The sequence below is a fragment of the Astatotilapia calliptera genome, chromosome 2 (genome assembly GCF_964374335.1).
Source record: "Astatotilapia calliptera chromosome 2, fAstCal68.1, whole genome shotgun sequence".
In the NCBI taxonomy this organism is placed as follows: domain Eukaryota; kingdom Metazoa; phylum Chordata; class Actinopteri; order Cichliformes; family Cichlidae; genus Astatotilapia; species Astatotilapia calliptera.
Genome location: NC_137423.1, coordinates 30,502,803 through 30,522,293, shown reverse-complemented (window position 1 = coordinate 30,522,293; position 19,491 = coordinate 30,502,803). Strand labels below are relative to the sequence as shown.

General features: G+C 41.3%; 1 protein-coding gene and 1 pseudogene across 31 annotated transcripts in view; both read right to left on the bottom strand.

Annotated features, from left to right (window-relative positions):
- Nucleotides 1–19,491, bottom strand: part of LOC113037086 (protocadherin alpha-C2-like) — a 208,368-nt gene that overhangs the window by 87,151 nt on the left and 101,726 nt on the right. The window contains exon 1 of one of the 30 annotated variants that reach the window (XM_080288593.1): nt 16,796–19,301. The exons of 24 other annotated variants lie outside the window; for them this stretch is intronic. In XM_080288593.1, the coding sequence (XP_080144719.1) occupies nt 16,796–19,177 (2,382 nt within the window). In that variant the 5' untranslated portion in view covers nt 19,178–19,301. Of the gene's footprint in view, nt 1–137; nt 2,612–3,478; nt 6,052–6,775; nt 9,280–10,133; nt 12,626–16,795; nt 19,302–19,491 lie in introns of those variants that run through there. 5 more of the 30 variants (XM_080288695.1, XM_080288592.1, XM_080288621.1 and 2 more) reach the window with 5 other exon arrangements.
- Nucleotides 13,336–16,076, bottom strand: LOC145420107 (protocadherin alpha-3 pseudogene; annotated as a pseudogene). The gene has a single exon (XR_013901389.1). The product of XR_013901389.1 is annotated as a protocadherin alpha-3 pseudogene (transcript).

The window sequence follows — 19,491 nt, the reverse complement described above, 5'->3', positions numbered from 1 at the left end:
ATAATGAAACAGTCAAGACCACTCCTAAGTCAGTTGTTAAATATTTTCTGTTAAAAACAGTAACTGAAAAGCATCACGCTATGGAAACTGATGCAATCAGGACCAAGAAAAGGGATCTGTAGATTTTATGGACTCACCTTATCTTTGTTAGGTAAAGTCTGAGTCCTGGTAAAAGTGTCTCCTCCGTTAATACTGATCAGTTCTCCATCTACAGGTGGAAACGAGGCGGGGAAGACCACTACGTCACTCTTGAGCGTGTCTGAGCTGAAACACACGTCATACTGCTGAGTAGCTTTAGAGTAAGACCAGCTCCCGTCAGGGTGGGTGGTGATCATGGGGGCGCTGTACCTGCTGAAAGTGCCGTCTGTCCTGTGGCATCTGACTGCTATTAAAGTGATGAGGCTGAGCAGAAAGATGACGGACACCGACACAATGGCGATCAGCAGATACAGGTTCAAATCCGAGAAGCTGTCCTCCTTTACAGGCACATGTCTGAACGGAGTCTGGATTTCAGCCGTGCTTTCAACCACCACCACATCAACAGACACAGTAGCTGACAGGGAGGGTTCTCCGTTATCAGAGACCAAGACCACCAAGGGGTGAGTTTTGAGGTCATTGTCACTCATTCTCCTCCTAGTCCTGATCTCCCCGGTGCTGGTTCCGATCCTGAACAGGTTGTTTCCTTTGGGCTCAGACAGGTGATAAGAAAGCAGCGCATTGTATCCAGAGTCTGCGTCTACAGCCCTGATCTTTGCTACAAAGTATCCCGCTTCAGCAGAATAGGGGATGTTCTCACTGTTAACGGAGCCGTGCTCAGAATATGGCGTGAGAATCGTGGGACTGTTGTCATTTTCATCCAGGATTAAAACGTTAACAGTCACGTTGCTGCTGAGTGGAGGAACACCAGAGTCTGTGGCCTGAACTTCAAACTGGAACGTTTTTAACTCCTCATAGTTAAAAGACTGCAGACTGATTATATCTCCAGTCTTAGAGTTTACATTTACCATTGTCGAGATTGGCAAGGAGTTACTTTTACTCTCAACAATGGAATAGGTTACCTGTCCATTTTGATCAATATCTACATCCAGTGCAGATACTCGTTGCAGAGTAGCTCCCAGTGGACTGTTTTCTTTTAAATATACATTGAACACAGTGTCTGAAAACTTAGGGGGGTTGTCATTGACATCTGAAACATAAACATTAAAATCCTTCGTACTTGTGAGAGCTGGGATTCCATCGTCTTTAGCTGTGATAGTGATATTATATTGAGAATGACTCTCTCTGTCTAGCTGACCATCTACTACCAAGGAGTAGTAATTTTTATAATTCGTTTGTAACTTAAAGGGGCTTTCACTTTTAATATCACAGTGGACTATTCCGTTTTTACCCCCATCTCTGTCCACAACTGACACAAGTGCAATAGCAGTACCTATTTTTGCATCCTCTTTTACAGTGTTACTGAGGGTGGTTACAGAAATTTCAGGGCTATTGTCATTTAAATCCACTACTTCTATTAATACTTTGCACTGTGCTGTCATTTGAGGAGAGCCTTTATCAGAAGCTTGCACGCGGATTTCAAAAGCCGGGTGCTCTTCAAAGTCAATCTTCCCCTTGACTGTCAATAATCCCGTGTGCTCATCAATTTGAAATATATTGAGAACATGGTCTTGGTCCTTGCTGCTTAGTGAATATGAAATTTCCCCGTTTGGCCCTTCATCACTGTCCGTCGCCGTCACAGTTATCACTGATGTGCCTGGCGGCGTGTTTTCAGTGACACTTGTTTTATACAGTGGTTTGGTAAATATTGGGACGTTATCATTATTGTCTAAGATATTGATTATTAACTGTGAGGTTCCGGATTTCGGTGGTGTTCCGCCGTCTACAGCAGTCAGCGTGAGTCTTATTACTGGTTGTTTTTCTCGGTCTAAAGGTTTCTGGAGGACTAGTTCAGCAGATACGCTCTCTCCTTTATTCACTGCCAATGAAAAGTGTTCATTTGCACTTAATTTGTACATACTGATGCCATTTTTCCCCACATCGGCATCAAAGGCTGACAATACAAAAAATTTAGTCCCGGGTAATGTGCTTTCTGCTATTTCAATACTTTGCGAGTCAGTACTGAAAGCTGGATAATTATCATTAACATCTAGAATATTTATTTCTAAGCGATATAGCTTGAGTGGGGCATTTATCACAGCCTCCACGCTCTGTGTGCATTTCATGGCCTTTCCACAGAGCTCCTCTCTGTCTATCCTATCACTGACAAAGAGAACGCCCGTCTTTAGATTTACCTCGAAATATTTTCTCTTTGATCCGCTAACGATCTGAAACATGCGAGGCTCCAGCTCATGGACATCTAGGTTTAGATCCTTGGCTATGTTTCCTACAGAAGTCCCTCGATTCACCTCTTCTGATATCGAGTACGAGAGCTGCCCGGACGCCGTTTCCGAATAAAAATCCAGCAGGACAAAAAACAAGTATATCACCGCAGGACTTGTGTTAATTGAAGCCATAATCCAAAATGACATCAAACCAACTTTAAACGGGTCCCGTTTATGCCAAATATTGACAGGAAATGTTATCAATTTTCTTCTGCTTCATCCTCAGCGCAGATCATGCTCGAGCATTTCTCCGTGCTTCTGTTTCTTTGTGTCACAGCCCAACAAGACATCATTACGTTATCAATCTGGGAGGGGCCTCGGGACTTATGTCTCTGATTTATGGTCTACACCGCCCTCTTATGGCTCTATACACCAATTACAACAGAAACCAAGGGAAAATAAAATAAATATCATCAGTCCAGTTTTACAGAACCAGAAAACATCTGGTTGATTTGTTAGGAAAATAAAACACTGTTTATATTGTTAGTGTGTAACACTGTCTTATTTATTTGTTTTAATTTTAGAATATATTTGTTTGTTTTTCGCTTGTTTCAGCCTTTAACTGAAATATACCACCTAAGGCGTGAAACCCATTGCGGTGTGTCAAAAACGGCGTATTCACAAAATGTCGCTGTGTTTTAGGTATATGCAAAGGGTATATTGAAAGAAATTGTAAGGACACAAGCAAAATCTGAGTTATTACAACATCGAGTGAAATGACTGTCAAAGAGCAACAAGGCAACGATGAACGAAAAAATAAACGCAAACAAGAAGGAAACGAACCCTAAAACAATAATGAACTACGCAAATATATATGAAACAATCTGAAAGGAAAATCAAATAAATATTCTCACTTGCAGTGATTATATTAATTTTAAACAAAACCACCAAAAGCTCCTTATCCGCATACTGGCTTCTCTTCTGCGGCATTTAAACAGCGAGTATTTAAATGGAAAAGACTGGCTTAAAGCTGCGGACAGTTGCAAAGGGTAAACTTTGAAAGCAGGAGAAATTAACCACATGTAGACGAGTTCAGTGTAAGATGACGCGCTTCTTTTATGTAAAATTGTAAGCTGTTATAAACACTGTGTTCTTACCTTTTCTTTGTTAGGCAAAGTCTGAGTCCTGGTAAAAGTGTCTCCTCCGTTAATACTGATAAGTTCGTCATCTACAGGTGGAAACGGGGCGGGGAAGACAACTACGTCACTCTTGAGCGTGTCTGAGCTGAAACACACGTCATACTGCTGAGTAGCTTTAGAGTAAGACCAGCTCCCGTCAGGGTGGGTGGTGATCATGGGGGCGCTGTACCTGCTGAAAGTACCGTCTGTCCTGTGACATCTGACTGCTATTAAAGTGATGAGGCTGAGCAGAAAGATGACGGACACCGACACAATGGCGATCAGCAGATACAGGTTCAAATCCGAGAAGCTGTCCTCCTTTACAGGCACATGTCTGAACGGAGTCTGGATTTCAGCCGTGCTTTCAACCACCACCACATCAATAGACACAGTAGCTGACAGGGAGGGTTCTCCGTTATCAGAGACCAAGACCACCAAGGGGTGAGTTTTGAGGTCATTGTCACTCAATCTCCTCTTAGTCCTGATCTCCCCGGTGCTGGTTCCAATCCTGAACAAGTTGTTTCCTTTGGGCTCAGACAGGTGATAAGAAAGCAGCGCATTGTATCCAGAGTCTGCGTCTACAGCCCTGATCTTTGCCACAAAGTATCCCGCTTCAGCAGAATAGGGGATGCTCTCACTGTTAACGGAGCCATGCTCAGAATATGGCGTGAGAATCGTGGGACTGTTGTCATTTTCATCCAGGATTAAAACGTTAACAGTCACGTTGCTGCTGAGCGGAGGAACACCAGAGTCTGTGGCCTGAACTTTAAATTGGAATGTTTTTAACTCCTCATAGTTAAAAGACTGCAGGCTGATTATATCACCAGTCTCTGAGTTGATGTTTAATAATGTAGATAGTGGCACTGAGTCACTGCTGCTTTGTAAAAAGGAATAGCTCACCTGACTATTTCGATCAATGTCTGCATCAGTTGCAGTCAGAGTTTTAATAACTGCTCCTACTGGACTGTTTTCTTTCACGTAGATGTTGATCACACTTTCTGAAAACTGAGGTTTGTTGTCATTTACATCTGACACATGAACAGTTATAACACTTGTGTTGGAGAGTGGTGGGCTGCCCTCATCAGTAGCAGTGATGCTGATGTTGTACTGAGGTGCAGTCTCTCGGTCAAGAGGACCGTCCACAACTAATGAATATGAATTCTTATAATTTGACTCCAATTTAAAAGGAACATTATTAGAAATTTTACATATCACCATCCCATTTTTACCTCCATCTTTATCAAATACTGAAACAAGAGCAATGGCTGTGCCAAGTGATGCGTCCTCTTTAACAGTGTTCAACAGTGATGTGACTGAAATTTCAGGTGCGTTGTCATTAACGTCTAATACTTCAATCAGTAATTTAGCATGTGAACTCATAGGCGAGGAAGCTCCATCACTGGCTTTTACTCGAAGTTCAAAAGCATTATTTTCTTCAAAGTCAATATTCCTTTTATTTGTTACAGTCCCTGTTTGTTCATCTATAGAAAACACATCTGTTTGTTTTCCTTCGTCTATTTCCATAAAATAATACGATATTTGCCCATTTTTTCCATCATCTAAATCAGTCGCATTTAGTGTGATTATTGATGTGCCAATATTCACATTCTCATGTATGCTGACTTTATACAGCATTTGACTAAATACAGGAGGATTATCATTAATGTCTAAGACATTTACTATAATGGTCATACTTCCAGATTTAGGAGGTGTTCCACCATCAATTGCAATTAGTATGAGTTTGATCACAGATTGTTTTTCTCTGTCTAAAACTTTCTGAAGCACCAATTCGACTGTTATGCTACCCCCTTTAAGTGTATTTAGAGAGAAATGTTCATTTTGACTCAGTTTGTAGGCATTTATAGAGTTTTTTCCAACGTCTCCATCGTGAGCTCGTTTCAGCAGAAATTTTGTTCCTACCGCTGTGTTCTCGGTAATATTAATTGTCTGGGATGTGCTGAGAAATGAGGGTGAATTGTCATTCACATCCAAAACATTTATTTCTATACGGTACAGTTTCAGTGGATTATTAATAACAGCTTCTGCAATTAGTGAACATTTGGCGTCATTACCACAAAGCTCCTCTCGATCTATTCTCTCGTTAACATAGAGGGCTCCAGTTTTTAGATTTACCTCGAAATATTTTTTCTTCGATCCAGCAACGATCTGAAACATGCGGGGCTCCAAATCCTGGACATTGATGTTCAGATCTTTCGCGACATTTCCGACAACAGTCCCCAGATTCACCTCCTCTGAGACGGAGTAAGAGAGCTGCCCAGAAACCGTTTCCCAATAACAATCCAGCAGCACGAATAACAGATTAATCCACAGAAAGCTTCTTCTATACGGTAAAAGCATATTTACACAGCAGGCGAAGGCACAATACTCCAGATAATATGTTACAGCAACCAATAAATGGAAATGAATGTATAATTATTCCAAAGCAATCTTCTCTATCTTCTCAAATAAAGACCACCGTTCGTTCTCTTCCGAGCTCTCTTTGTAACAAAGCACACAAATGCATCATTTGCTGAACGTAGGATGGGAGGGGCCCGAAGTCATCGACCAGAACGTCTAAATGTGACGGTCTGTACCGTCCCTACGTGGTCACTTGCTCTAACTACATTACACGTCAGCAAAACCAGCGGACAATGGTGCACTGTATATTCCTAGTGTTTAAAAAGAGTAGTATAAATCACTAGATTAAAGGTTAGAAATAATAGTTCATCAGTTAAACGGATGATTACAATTAACATTTTATTATGGAAAGATGTTAAGGTATGTGATATTTTAAATGCTAAATTTAAAAAATAATCGGGCAAATACACTTGTTTGTTTAAAGTGAAGAGAGAAGCGAGCACAAATGTTAAATATATAGGGGTATGTTTAAAAACGTTATCGATGTTGTGATACGTTGTTTAACGTCTACTAAATATGTCAAAACACATCCTTAACCGTGCACGTGAACCCGACAAGGACACATACGTTGAGCACCACGGAGAGCGACAAATGCGTGATAATGCGAAACTGCCATGAAAAATTCACGTTACAACAGAAAAGAGAACAACAACACAGAGTTGGAGAAGATCCTGTCGTGCTGTAAACTCAGCAACAGTAATTTCTTCGCATTTGTATTATTTTAGTCACAGCTAAGAAGTGTGTAAATGTATTGCTAAAGATGATAAAAACTACGAGATGAAGATAAATTACATTAGGCTTTTAAGATTTCCAAACGAAGAAGTGCAGCAGTGAATACGAAATGTAATACTTCCTTACCTTCTCTTTGTTAGGCAAAGTCTGAGTCCTGGTAAAAGTGTCTCCTTCGTTAATACTGATCAGTTCTCCGTCTACAGGTGGAAACGGGGCGGGGAAAACTACTACGTCACTCTTGAGTGTGTCTGAGCTGAAACACACGTCATACTGCTGAGTAGCTTTAGAGTAAGACCAGCTCCCATCAGGGTGGGTGGTGATCATGGGGGCGCTGTACCTGCTGAAAGTTCCGTCTGTCCTGTGGCATCTGACTGCTATTAAAGTGATGAGGCTGAGCAGGAAGATGACGGACACCGACACAATGGCGATCAGCAGATACACGTTCAAATCCGAGAAGCTGTCCTCCTTTACAGGCACATGTCTGAACGGAGTCTGGATTTCAGCCGTGCTTTCAACCACCACCACATCAACCGACACAGTAGCTGACAGGGAGGGTTCTCCGTTATCAGAGACCAAGACCACCAAGGGGTGAGTTTTGAGGTCATTGTCACTCAATCTCCTCTTAGTCCTGATCTCCCCGGTGCTGGTTCCGATCCTGAACAGGTTGTTTCCTTTGGGCTCAGACAGGTGATAAGAAAGCAGCGCATTGTATCCAGAGTCTGCGTCTACAGCCCTGATCTTTGCCACAAAGTATCCCGCTTCAGCAGAATAGGGGATGTTCTCACTGTTTACAGAGCCGTGCTCAGAGTATGGCGCGAGAATCGTAGGACTGTTGTCATTTTCATCCAGAATTAAAACGTTGACAGTGACGTTGCTGCTGAGCGGAGGAACACCAGAGTCTGTGGCCTGAACTTTAAACTGGAACGTTTTTAACTCCTCATAGTTAAAAGACTGCAGGCTGATTATATCTCCAGTCTCTGAGTTGATGTTTAATAATGTAGAAAACGGCACTGAGTCACTGCTGCTTTGTAAAAAGGAATAACTCACCTGACTATTTTGATCAATGTCTGCATCAACTGCTGTCACTTTTTTAATAACTGCTCCTACTGGACTGTTTTCTTTCACGTAGATGTTGATCACACTTTCCGAAAACTGAGGTTTGTTGTCATTTACATCTGACACATGAACAGTTATAACACTCGTGCTGGAGAGTGGTGGGCTGCCCTCATCAGTAGCAGTGATGCTGATGTTGTACTGAGGTGCAGTCTCTCGGTCAAGAGGACCGTCTACAACTAATGAATATGAATTCTTATAATTTGACTCCAATTTAAAAGGAACATTATTGGAAATTTTACATATCACCATCCCATTTTTACCTCCATCTTTATCAAATACTGAAACAAGAGCAATGGCTGTTTCAACTGATGCATCCTCTTTAACAGTGTTCAATAACGATGTGACTGAAATTTCAGGTGGGTTGTCATTAACATCTAAAACCTCAATCAGTAATTTGGCATGTGACGTGAGAGGGGAAGAGGCTCCATCACTGGCTTGTACTCGAAGTTCAAAAGCATTACTTTCTTCATAGTCAATATTCCTTTTATTCGTTACAGTTCCTGTTTCCTCATCTATAACAAATGAATTAGTTTGTTTCCCCTGACCAACTTCACTAAATGAATATATCACTTTTCCATTTTGTCCTTCATCTAAATCAGTCGCATTTAATGTAATTATTGATGTGCCTATTTTAACATTTTCGTAGACTCTAGCTTTATACAACCTTTGGCTGAAAACGGGAGGATTGTCATTAACGTCCAGTACATTAACTATTATTGTCATGCTTCCGGATTTAGCAGGTGTTCCCCCATCGATGACAGTCAGTGTGAGCGTAATCACAGACTGTTTTTCCCTGTCTAAAACTTTCTGAAGCACCATCTCAGGAGTTACACCCTGAACTTTGTGTGCATCAAGAGAGAAATGTTCATTTTGACTCAGCCTGTAGGTGTTTACAGTGTTTTTACCCACGTCAGCATCGTGTGCTTGATGCAGAGGAAATTTTGCTCCCGCCGCTGTGCTCTCAGTAATGTTCATTGATTGCAACGTACTCTCAAATAAAGGAGAATTATCATTTACATCTAAAATCGTAATTTCCATACGGTACAGTTTCAGTGGATTATTAATAACAGCTTCTACACTGAGTGAGCATTTGGCGTCATTACCACAAAGCTCTTCTCGATCTATTCTCCCGTTAACATAGAGGGCTCCAGTTTTTAGATTTACCTCGAAATATTTCCTCTTTGATCCAGTAACGATTTGAAACATGCGGGGCTCCAAATCCTGGACATTGATGTTCAGATCTTTCGCGACATTTCCGACAACAGTCCCCAGATTCACCTCCTCTGAGACGGAGTAAGAGAGCTGCCCAGAAACCGTTTCAGAGTAACAATCCAGCAGCACGAAGACGAGATATATCCATATACAGCTCGATTTGCCCAGTATATTCATTCTTACATTCACCGGGAAGCGGATTAATTCAAACCCGTATATTACATTAACAAATTCAAACAATTAAACAGAGTAAGACATGAGAGTGATGCTTTTTGACTCATCTCCCATGAATCAGAAAATGGTTGTCGCACCGTTCTCTTTCGCCCTCCGATTCTCTTTGTCTGAATTCCAGAAAAATACACTCTGGGAGGAGTCCGAGACACCAAAGACGAAATTCAAATCTGATGGTCTACAATGTCCCCGTGTGGACATTTTCCAGAAGTGCATTCAATATCAGGAAATTAAGTGTCCTTAATTATCTAGCTAAACAGTTGTGTGCTTTGAGGAACAACAACCATGACGTGCTGCCATTCTGGCATTATTCTGAATACTGTTATCATTCAGGGTTTTTTTTAAATTCATACATTTATAAAAAAATTATGAATGAACTCTCATAGACATATACTAATATATGATACCTTCAGCATTATTCAGACAATAAAAATATTTACAATACAAAACTGAGAAATTAACAGAACCAAGCCATGTAAAAAGAGGTTTTTTTTTCAGAATTGTTTTGAATATACATTGCTGCAACCTGTTAAGGTTAACAAAGCCAGGATATGAATACTCGAACACATGTTTAGCGAGACATTATTTAAAGTACAGTATAACTGCCCAGCATGTTGGCATCGTGCATAATCGTCCGTTCAGTACCATGAAGAACAACGTTTAGGGTATGATTCAAAATCTGCACATCTTTTGCTAGAAGTAAATACCACAAACTATGAGTATGCGTAAAAGAAGCCTAACAAAATATATCCAAGTGATTTATTTTATTAGTTAACTTGAACTGGATTTATCCCCATTTTTTTCGTGGCAATTAAGTTCTTTTAATTTAATTCGGGTGAACCCCTATTGATTCATACTCTGTTCTCGACCGTGGTTTTGCACAATAAATAACATTCCAGGATATTTAAGACCAATATGCGCTTACCTTCTCTTTGTTAGGTAAAGTTTGAGTCCTGGTAAAAGTGTCTCCTTCGTTAATACTGATCAGTTCTCCATCTACAGGTGGAAACGGGGCGGGGAAGACCACCACGTCACTCTTGAGCGTGTCTGAGCTGAAACACACGTCATACTGCTGAGTAGCTTTAGAGTAAGACCAGCTCCCGTCAGGGTGGGTGGTGATCATGGGGGCGCTGTATCTGTTGAAAGTGCCGTCTGTCCTGTGGCATCTGACTGCTATTAAAGTGATGAGGCTGAGCAGAAAGATGACGGACACCGACACAATGGCGATCAGCAGATACAGGTTCAAATCCGAGAAGCTGTCCTCCTTTACAGGCACATGTCTGAACTGAGTCTGGATTTCAGCCGTGCTTTCAACCACCACCACATCAATAGACACAGTAGCTGACAGGGAGGGTTCTCCGTTATCAGAGACCAAGACCACCAAGGGGTGAGTTTTGAGGTCATTGTCACTCATTCTCCTCTTAGTCCTGATCTCCCCGGTGCTGGTTCCGATCCTGAACAGGTTGTTTCCTTTGGGCTCAGACAGGTGATAAGAAAGTAGCGCGTTGTATCCAGAGTCTGTGTCTACAGCCCTGATCTTTGCCACAAAGTATCCCGCTTCAGCAGAATAGGGGATGCTCTCACTGTTAACGGAGCCGTGCTCAGAATATGGCGCGAGAATCGTGGGACTGTTGTCATTTTCATCCAGGATTAAAACGTTGACAGTGACGTTGCTGCTGAGCGGAGGAACACCAGAGTCTGTGGCCTGAACTTTAAACTGGAATGTTTTTAACTCCTCGTAGTTAAAAGACTGCAGGCTGATTATATCTCCTGTCTCTGAGTTGATGTTAATCATTGTAGGAAACGGTAGTGAGTCACTGCTGCTTTTTAAAAAAGAATAGCTCACTTGACCATTTTTATCGATATCAGCATCAGTTGCAGTCAGAGTTTTAATGACTGCTCCTACTGGACTGTTTTCTTTAACATAAATATTAAGTATCGGATCAGAGAAGCGAGGCGAGTTGTCATTGACATCAGAAACGTGAACACTAATTATGCTGGTGCTGGAGAGAGGAGGAACTCCTTCATCAGTTGCTATTATAGTAACATTGTACTCGTCTGTAGTTTCTCTGTCAAGCGGACCAGTAACCACTAAAGAGTAATAATTTCTATAGTTTGTGTCCAGTTTAAATGGAGTCTTATTTGCAATCACAGCTTTCACTGCCCCGTTATTCCCACCATCTTTATCCAAAACCGAGACAAGCGCAATGGCTGCACCTACTTCCGCGTCCTCTTTCACTGTATTTAGTAGTGACGTTACCGTGATCTCAGGAGCGTTGTCATTTAGATCCAGCACTTCTACCAACACTTTGCAATGAGCAGACATCGGAGGCTGACCCTTGTCACTTGCCTCCGCATGGATCTCAAATGCACGATTTTTTTCATAATCGACTTTACCCTTAACTGAAATCACTCCCGTTTTTGAATTAATTTCAAATAAATCTAAAATATGATCTTGACCTTTTTTTCTCAAAGAATATTCAATTTCACTGTTTGAACCCTCATCTGTGTCTGTTGCATTCAGCGTAATCACTGTCGACCCACTGGACAAGTTTTCAGGAATTTTAATTTTGTACAAAGACTTACTGAACACGGGATGGTTGTCATTAGTATCCATCACGGAAATGATAATAAGCGATGTCCCTGACTTGGGTGGGTTTCCTCCGTCTACTGCAGTCAGCGTGAGTTTTATAACAGAATCCTGCTCTCTGTCTAACGATTTCTGCAGTACTAACTCAGCAGACACGCTGTCTTCTCCTTTATGAATATCTAATGTAAAATAGTCGTTATTACTAAGTTTATATGTATTAACACCGTTTTTACCGACATCCAAATCTGATGCCTCTATCAGTCCAAATTTGACTCCCGGTAAAGTATTTTCTGGAACATCAAGTGACTGCAGCTTCTCAGAGAAAACTGGTGCGTTGTCGTTTATATCTTTTATATTTATCTCTAAGCGATAAAGCTTCAGCGGGACGTTGATCACCGCCTCTACATTGACAGTACATTTTGAAGCCCTTCCACAAAGCTCCTCGCGGTCGATTCTTTCGCTGACATAAAGAACACCAGTTTTTAAATTCACATCGAAATACTTCTTCTGTGATCCACTAACAATCTGAAACCTACGAGACTCTAAATCCTGTACATTGAGATTTAGATCTTTGGCAATATTTCCAACAGATGTCCCAGTATTTTCCTCCTCCGATACAGAGTACGAGAGCTGTCCAGACACCGCTTCCCAGCAATAATTCAGCAGCACGGCCACAGAATAAGCCCGCAAAATATCTGTTTTTGTTGGGAATTGCATGATTAAATCCACCGAAATCAGGCACACTTTGTGTCCACCAGCAACCGTCAGATATCCGCAAACAAAGGCAATCACAACAAGTCAGCCTGATAGATTTTTCGCCCTTTCTCTCTCGCTCTGCGCCTCTTTGTTACAAAGCCCAGAGAAAGATCATCCTCTGTTTCTGGGTGGAGTCTTATGCCTTTAGAAATAACATCTAGATGTCATGGTCTTCAGTGCCACCATCTGGTAATGTAAAATAACTGCATTTAAGCTTTAGGAACAGCAACAATTAAATGACTACCCACCCGTCCAAGGCGATCAACTTCTCATTAATTATGAACATAACCCTGTTAACTTATATGTTATGGTGCATTTCAAAGGATTTTTTTTCCTTTTCCCATTCTGATTAATTCTCAGTTAACAAAGAAAAAAAATCATAACTTTCCTCTTGGTGATACCCCGTCTAAAAGTACACGAGTTAGAATTGACAGACCTTATTGAAAATATTTCGACACAAGAAAGATACAGCAAGAACTTACTACTATTATGACATAAAATAAACACATTTTCCTAATTTCTAAAAGTATGAGAGCGAAGGTGATTGAATAAGCGGTCGAATAACCTTGCTAAATGTGATAAAACAAACTTTACACCATTCTCCACTAAGTAAAAAGATCTATCATGAATTGTATGTCAAGTTTCCAGGGAAAACACTTGTCTTTGTCGACCGTGCCCCAATTAAGTCCCCTGATGCACCCTCCAAATGACCGGCAACTTGCACCTTTCTGATTTCAGCACCACGGATAGCGACAATAACGTTCTGTCTAAACTCGAAAGGCTCATGAACTTTGTTTATTTTGGCTTATTAACAACTGTACATTTCAACTCAACTCCAAACCGATAAAGAAAAATCACATCTTTAAATAGTTTGTGAAGTTAGTACTAACATATTCCACTTAAAAACAACAACAACAATAAGCAAACAAAACATGGAGATTACCCAAGGCATGGATTTATGCATTGCATTGTTTTTGCTAATTTCTTACCTTCTCTTTGGTAAAATTTCATGGACTCACCTTTTCTTTGATAGGTAAAGTCTGAGTCCTGGTAAAAGTGTCTCCTCCGTTAATACTGATCAGTTCTCCATCTACAGGTGGAAACGAGGCGGGGAAAACCACCACGTCACTCTTGAGCGTGTCTGAGCTGAAACATACGTCATACTGCTGAGTAGCTTTAGAGTAAGACCAGCTCCCGTCAGGGTGGGTGGTGATCATGGGGGCGCTGTACCTGCTGAAAGCGCCGTCTGTCCTGTGGCATCTGACTGCTATTAAAGTGATGAGGCTGAGCAGAAAGATGACGGACACCGACACAATGGCGATCAGCAGATACAGGTTCAAATCCGAGAAGCTGTCCTCCTTTACAGGCACATGTCTGAACTGAGTCTGGATTTCAGCCGTGCTTTCAACCACCACCACATCAATAGACACAGTAGCTGACAGGGAGGGTTCTCCGTTATCAGAGACCAAGACCACCAAGGGGTGAGTTTTGAGGTCATTGTCACTCATTCTCCTCTTAGTCCTGATCTCCCCGGTGCTGGTTCCGATCCTGAACAGGTTGTTTCCTTTGGGCTCAGACAGGTGATAAGAAAGCAGCGCATTGTATCCAGAGTCTGCGTCTACAGCCCTGATCTTTGCCACAAAGTATCCCGCTTCAGCAGAATAGGGGATGCTCTCACTGTTAACGGAGCCATGCTCAGAATATGGCGCGAGAATCGTGGGACTGTTGTCATTTTCATCCAGGATTAAAACGTTGACAGTGACATTGCTGCTGAGCGGAGGAACACCAGAGTCTGTGGCCTGAACTTTAAACTGGAATGTTTTTAACTCCTCGTAGTTAAAAGACTGCAGGCTGATTATATCTCCAGTCTCAGAGTTGATGTTAATCATTGTAGGAAACGGTAGTGAGTCACTGCTGCTTTGTAAAAAAGAATAGCTCACTTGACCATTTTTATCGACATCAGCATCAGTTGCAGTCAGAGTTTTAATGACTGCTCCTACTGGACTGTTTTCTTTAACATAAATATTAAGTATCGGATCAGAGAAGCGAGGCGAGTTGTCATTGACATCAGAAACGTGAACACTAATTATGCTGGTGCTGGAGAGAGGAGGAGCTCCTTCATCAGTTGCTATTATAGTAACATTGTACTCGTTTGTAGTTTCTCTGTCAAGCGGACCAGTAACCACTAAAGAGTAATAATTTCTATAGTTTGTGTCCAGTTTAAATGGAGTCTCATTTGCAATCACAGCTTTCACTGCCCCGTTATTCCCACCATCTTTATCCAAAACCGAGACAAGTGCAATGGCTGCACCTACTTCCGCGTCTTCTTTCACTGTATTTAGTAGTGACGTTACCGTGATCTCAGGAGCGTTGTCATTTAGATCCAGCACTTCTACCAACACTTTGCAATGAGCAGACATCGGAGGCTGGCCTTTGTCAGTCGCCTCAGCATGAATCTCAAATGCAGGATTTTCTTCGTAATCGATTTTACCTTTAATTGAAATCGCTCCCGTTTTAGAGTCTATTTGAAATACATTTAAAACATGATCCTGACCTTTACTTCTAAAAGAATATTCAGTTTCAGCATTTAATCCGTCATCTGCGTCTGTTGCATTTAAAAATATAATTGTTTTACCCATTGGTAGATTTTCATGAATCTGTGTTTTATACAAAGCCCTACTGAAAACCGGAGCGTTGTCATTATTGTCTAAGACATTTATAATGATTTGCAATGTTCCTGACTTGGATGGGTTTCCGCTGTCGACAGCAGTCACTGTAAGATTAACAGTAGGTTGTGTTTCTCGGTCTAGAGCTTTCTGTAGCACCAGCTCGGCAGACACACTATCCCTTCCTTTGTGGACCTCTAAAGAAAAGTAATCATTTTGACTCAACTTGTATGAACTAACGTCATTCTTTCCAACGTCAAGATCCGATGCCCCTATAAATCCAAATTTCCCCCCTGGCACAGTACTTTCCGCAATATTAAGATACTGCAAATTCTCAGGAAAATGTGGCACATTATCATTAATATCGACTACATTTACATCTAAACGATAAAGCTTCAGTGGATTGTTGATCACGGCCTCTACGCTAATAGTACATATTGCAGCTTTTGCGCAAAGCTCCTCACGGTCGATTCTTTCACTGACATAGAGACTACCCGTTTTCAAATTTATATCGAAATAATTTCTCTTTGATCCGCTAACAATCTGAAACATACGCGTCCTCAAGTCATGCACGTTAAGATTTAGATCTTTAGCGAGATTTCCCACAGTAGTCCCCGGGTTTACCTCCTCTGATACAGAGTAAGAGAGCTGCCCAGTCACCACTTGCCAGCAGCAATCCAAAAGAACAACGACTACATAAATCCCAAAAGAACTGCGTATCCTCCCTGTCGACATTTTCTATCCTGTGCGAGCACAGCATATGGATCGTAGTCTTCAAGGTGAAATTAGATTGGCAGAATCCAGATTTCCGTGTATATAAGAAGTAAAGGACAAAGCGATGATCGCACAATGTATTCTCATACTGCCCCTCTTGTAACAAAGCCTTGCAAAGCATCATCGTCACCATCATCTAAATCTAGGAGGAGCTTCGAACAACCAACAGCACTATGAAAATGTGATGGTCTACAATGTCCCCATGTGGTCATTTAAAAATACTACATTATCACAAAACAATCTCATAAGTTCGTTTAAGCCTTCAAGATAAATGCATCAAGATGCCAATCTGGTAATGGCAAATAATGTCAAGCTCCCTTATATATTTATTTAAAGACAGGTGTAGCATATATATAAACCAAATTGAATTAAAACTTGCCTTATCTCCTTTTCACAAAACATGAAAATATGAGCAAATATGAATAATACAATTGTCAAGGCGTATATCAGCTTAATGTGCTATCTGTCTATCCTTTGAGTAACCAGAGACAAAGAGCAATGCACATATCAGAAATGTGACTTAATTATTATTATAATTATTGCGGCCTTCAGATCACATTTTTATATATACTAGAATGCCTACACCAGCACCATGGACAGCTACATGAACGCACTGCTGTCCAAATGATGGATATTATTAAATTGGCACAACTAAACGTTTTAAAGCTGAAGCATATATATATATGGAATCTAGTTTAAGTCAGAAGATACACCATGCTAAGATAAGAAAAAATGGTACCGTTTAATCTGCAATGACGAGGAATGACAATATGCAAGTATTTTAAAATTTCATGGACTCACCTTTTCTTTGGTAGGTAAAGTCTGAGTCCTGGTAAAAGTGTCTCCTTCGTTAATACTGATCAATTCTGCATCTACAGGTGGAAACGAGGCGGGGAAAACCACCACGTCACTCTTGAGCGTGTCTGAGCTGAAACACACGTCATACTGCTGAGTAGCTTTAGAGTAAGACCAGCTCCCGTCAGGGTGGGTGGTGATCATGGGGGCGCTGTACCTGCTGAAAGTGCCATCTGTCCTGTGGCATCTGACTGCTATTAAAGTGATGAGGCTGAGCAGAAAGATGACGGACACCGACACAATGGCGATCAGCAGGTACAGGTTCAAATCCGAGAAGCTGTCCTCCTTTACAGGCACATGTCTGAACGGAGTCTGGATTTCAGCCGTGCTTTCAACCACCACCACATCAATAGACACAGTAGTTGACAGGGAGGGTTCTCCGTTATCAGAGACCAAGATCACCAAGGGGTGAGTTTTGAGGTCATTGTCACTCATTCTCCTCTTAGTCCTGATCTCCCCGGTGCTGGTTCCGATCCTGAACAAGTTGTTTCCTTTGGGCTCAGACAGGTGATAAGAAAGCAGCGCGTTGTATCCAGAGTCTGCGTCTACAGCCCTGATCTTTGCCACAAAGTATCCCGCTTCAGCAGAATAGGGGATGCTCTCACTGTTAACGGAGCCATGCTCAGAATATGGCGCGAGAATCGTGGGACTGTTGTCATTTTCATCCAGGATTAAAACGTTGACAGTGACGTTGCTGCTGAGCGGAGGAACACCAGAGTCTGTGGCCTGAACTTTAAACTGGAATGTTTTTAACTCCTCGTAGTTAAAAGACTGCAGGCTGATTATATCTCCTGTCTCTGAGTTGATATTAATCATTGTAGGAAACGGTAGTGAGTCACTGCTGCTTTTTAAAAAAGAATAGCTCACTTGACCATTTTTATCGACATCAGCATCAGTTGCAGTCAGAGTTTTAATGACTGCTCCTACTGGACTGTTTTCTTTAACATAAATATTAAGTATCGGATCAGAGAAGCGAGGCGAGTTGTCATTGACATCAGAAACGTGAACACTAATTATGCTGGTGCTGGAGAGAGGAGGAGCTCCTTCATCAGTTGCTATTATAGTAACATTGTACTTGTTTGTAGTTTCTCTGTCAAGCGGACCAGTAACCACTAAAGAGTAATAATTTCTATAGTTTGTGTCCAGTTTAAATGGAGTCTCATTTGCAATCACAGCTTTCACTGCCCCGTTATTCCCACCATCTTTATCCAAAACCGAGACAAGTGCAATGGCTGCACCTACTTCCGCGTCTTCTTTCACTGTATTTAGTAGTGACGTTACCGTGATCTCAGGAGCGTTGTCATTTAGATCCAGCACTTCTACCAACACTTTGCAATGAGCAGACATCGGAGGCTGACCCTTGTCAGTCGCCTCAGCATGAATCTCAAATGCAGAACTTTCTTCGTAATCGATTTTACCTTTAATTGAAATCGCTCCCGTTTTAGAGTCTATTTGAAATACATTTAAAACATGATCCTGACCTTTACTTCTAAAAGAATATTCAGTTTCAGCATTTAATCCGTCATCTGCGTCTGTTGCATTTAAAAATATAATTGTTTTACCCATTGGTAGATTTTCATGAATCTGTGTTTTATACAAAGCCCTACTGAAAACCGGAGCGTTGTCATTAATGTCTAAAACATTTACAATGATTTGCAATGTTCCTGACTTGGGTGGGTTTCCGCTGTCGATAGCAGTCACGGTAAGATTAACAGTAGGTTGTATTTCTCGGTCTAGAGCTTTCTGTAGCACCAGCTCGGCAGACACACTATCCCTTCCTTTGTGGACCTCTAAAGAAAAGTAATCATTTTGACTCAACTTGTATGAACTAACGTCATTCTTTCCAACGTCAAGATCCGATGCCCCTATAAATCCAAATTTCCCCCCTGGCACAGTACTTTCCGCAATATTAAGATACTGCAAATTCTCAGGAAAATGTGGCACATTATCATTAATATCGACTACATTTACATCTAAACGATAAAGCTTCAGTGGATTGTTGATCACGGCCTCTACGCTAACAGTACATATTGCAGCTTTTGCGCAAAGCTCCTCACGGTCGATTCTTTCACTGACATAGAGACTACCCGTTTTCAAATTTATATCGAAATAATTTCTCTTTGATCCGCTAACAATCTGAAACATACGCGTCCTCAAGTCATGCACGTTAAGATTTAGATCTTTAGCGAGATTTCCCACAGTAGTCCCCTGGTTTACCTCCTCTGATACAGAGTAAGAGAGCTGCCCAGTCACCACTTGCCAGCAGCAATCCAAAAGAACAACGACTACATAAATCCCAAAAGAACTGCGTATCCTCCCTGTCGACATTTTCTATCCTGTGCGAGCACAGCATATGGATCGTAGTCTTCAAGGTGAAATTAGAGTGGCAGAATCCAGATTTCCGTGTATATAAGAAGTAAAGGACAAAGCGATGATCGCACAATGTATTCTCATACTGCCCCTCTTGTAACAAAGCCCTGCAAAGCATCATCGTCACCATCATCTAAATCTAGGAGGAGCTTCGAACAACCAAGAGCACTATGAAAATGTGATGGTCTACAATGTCCCCATGTGGTCATTTAAAAATACTACATTATCACAAAACAATCTCATAAGTTCGTTTAAGCCTTCAAGATAAATGC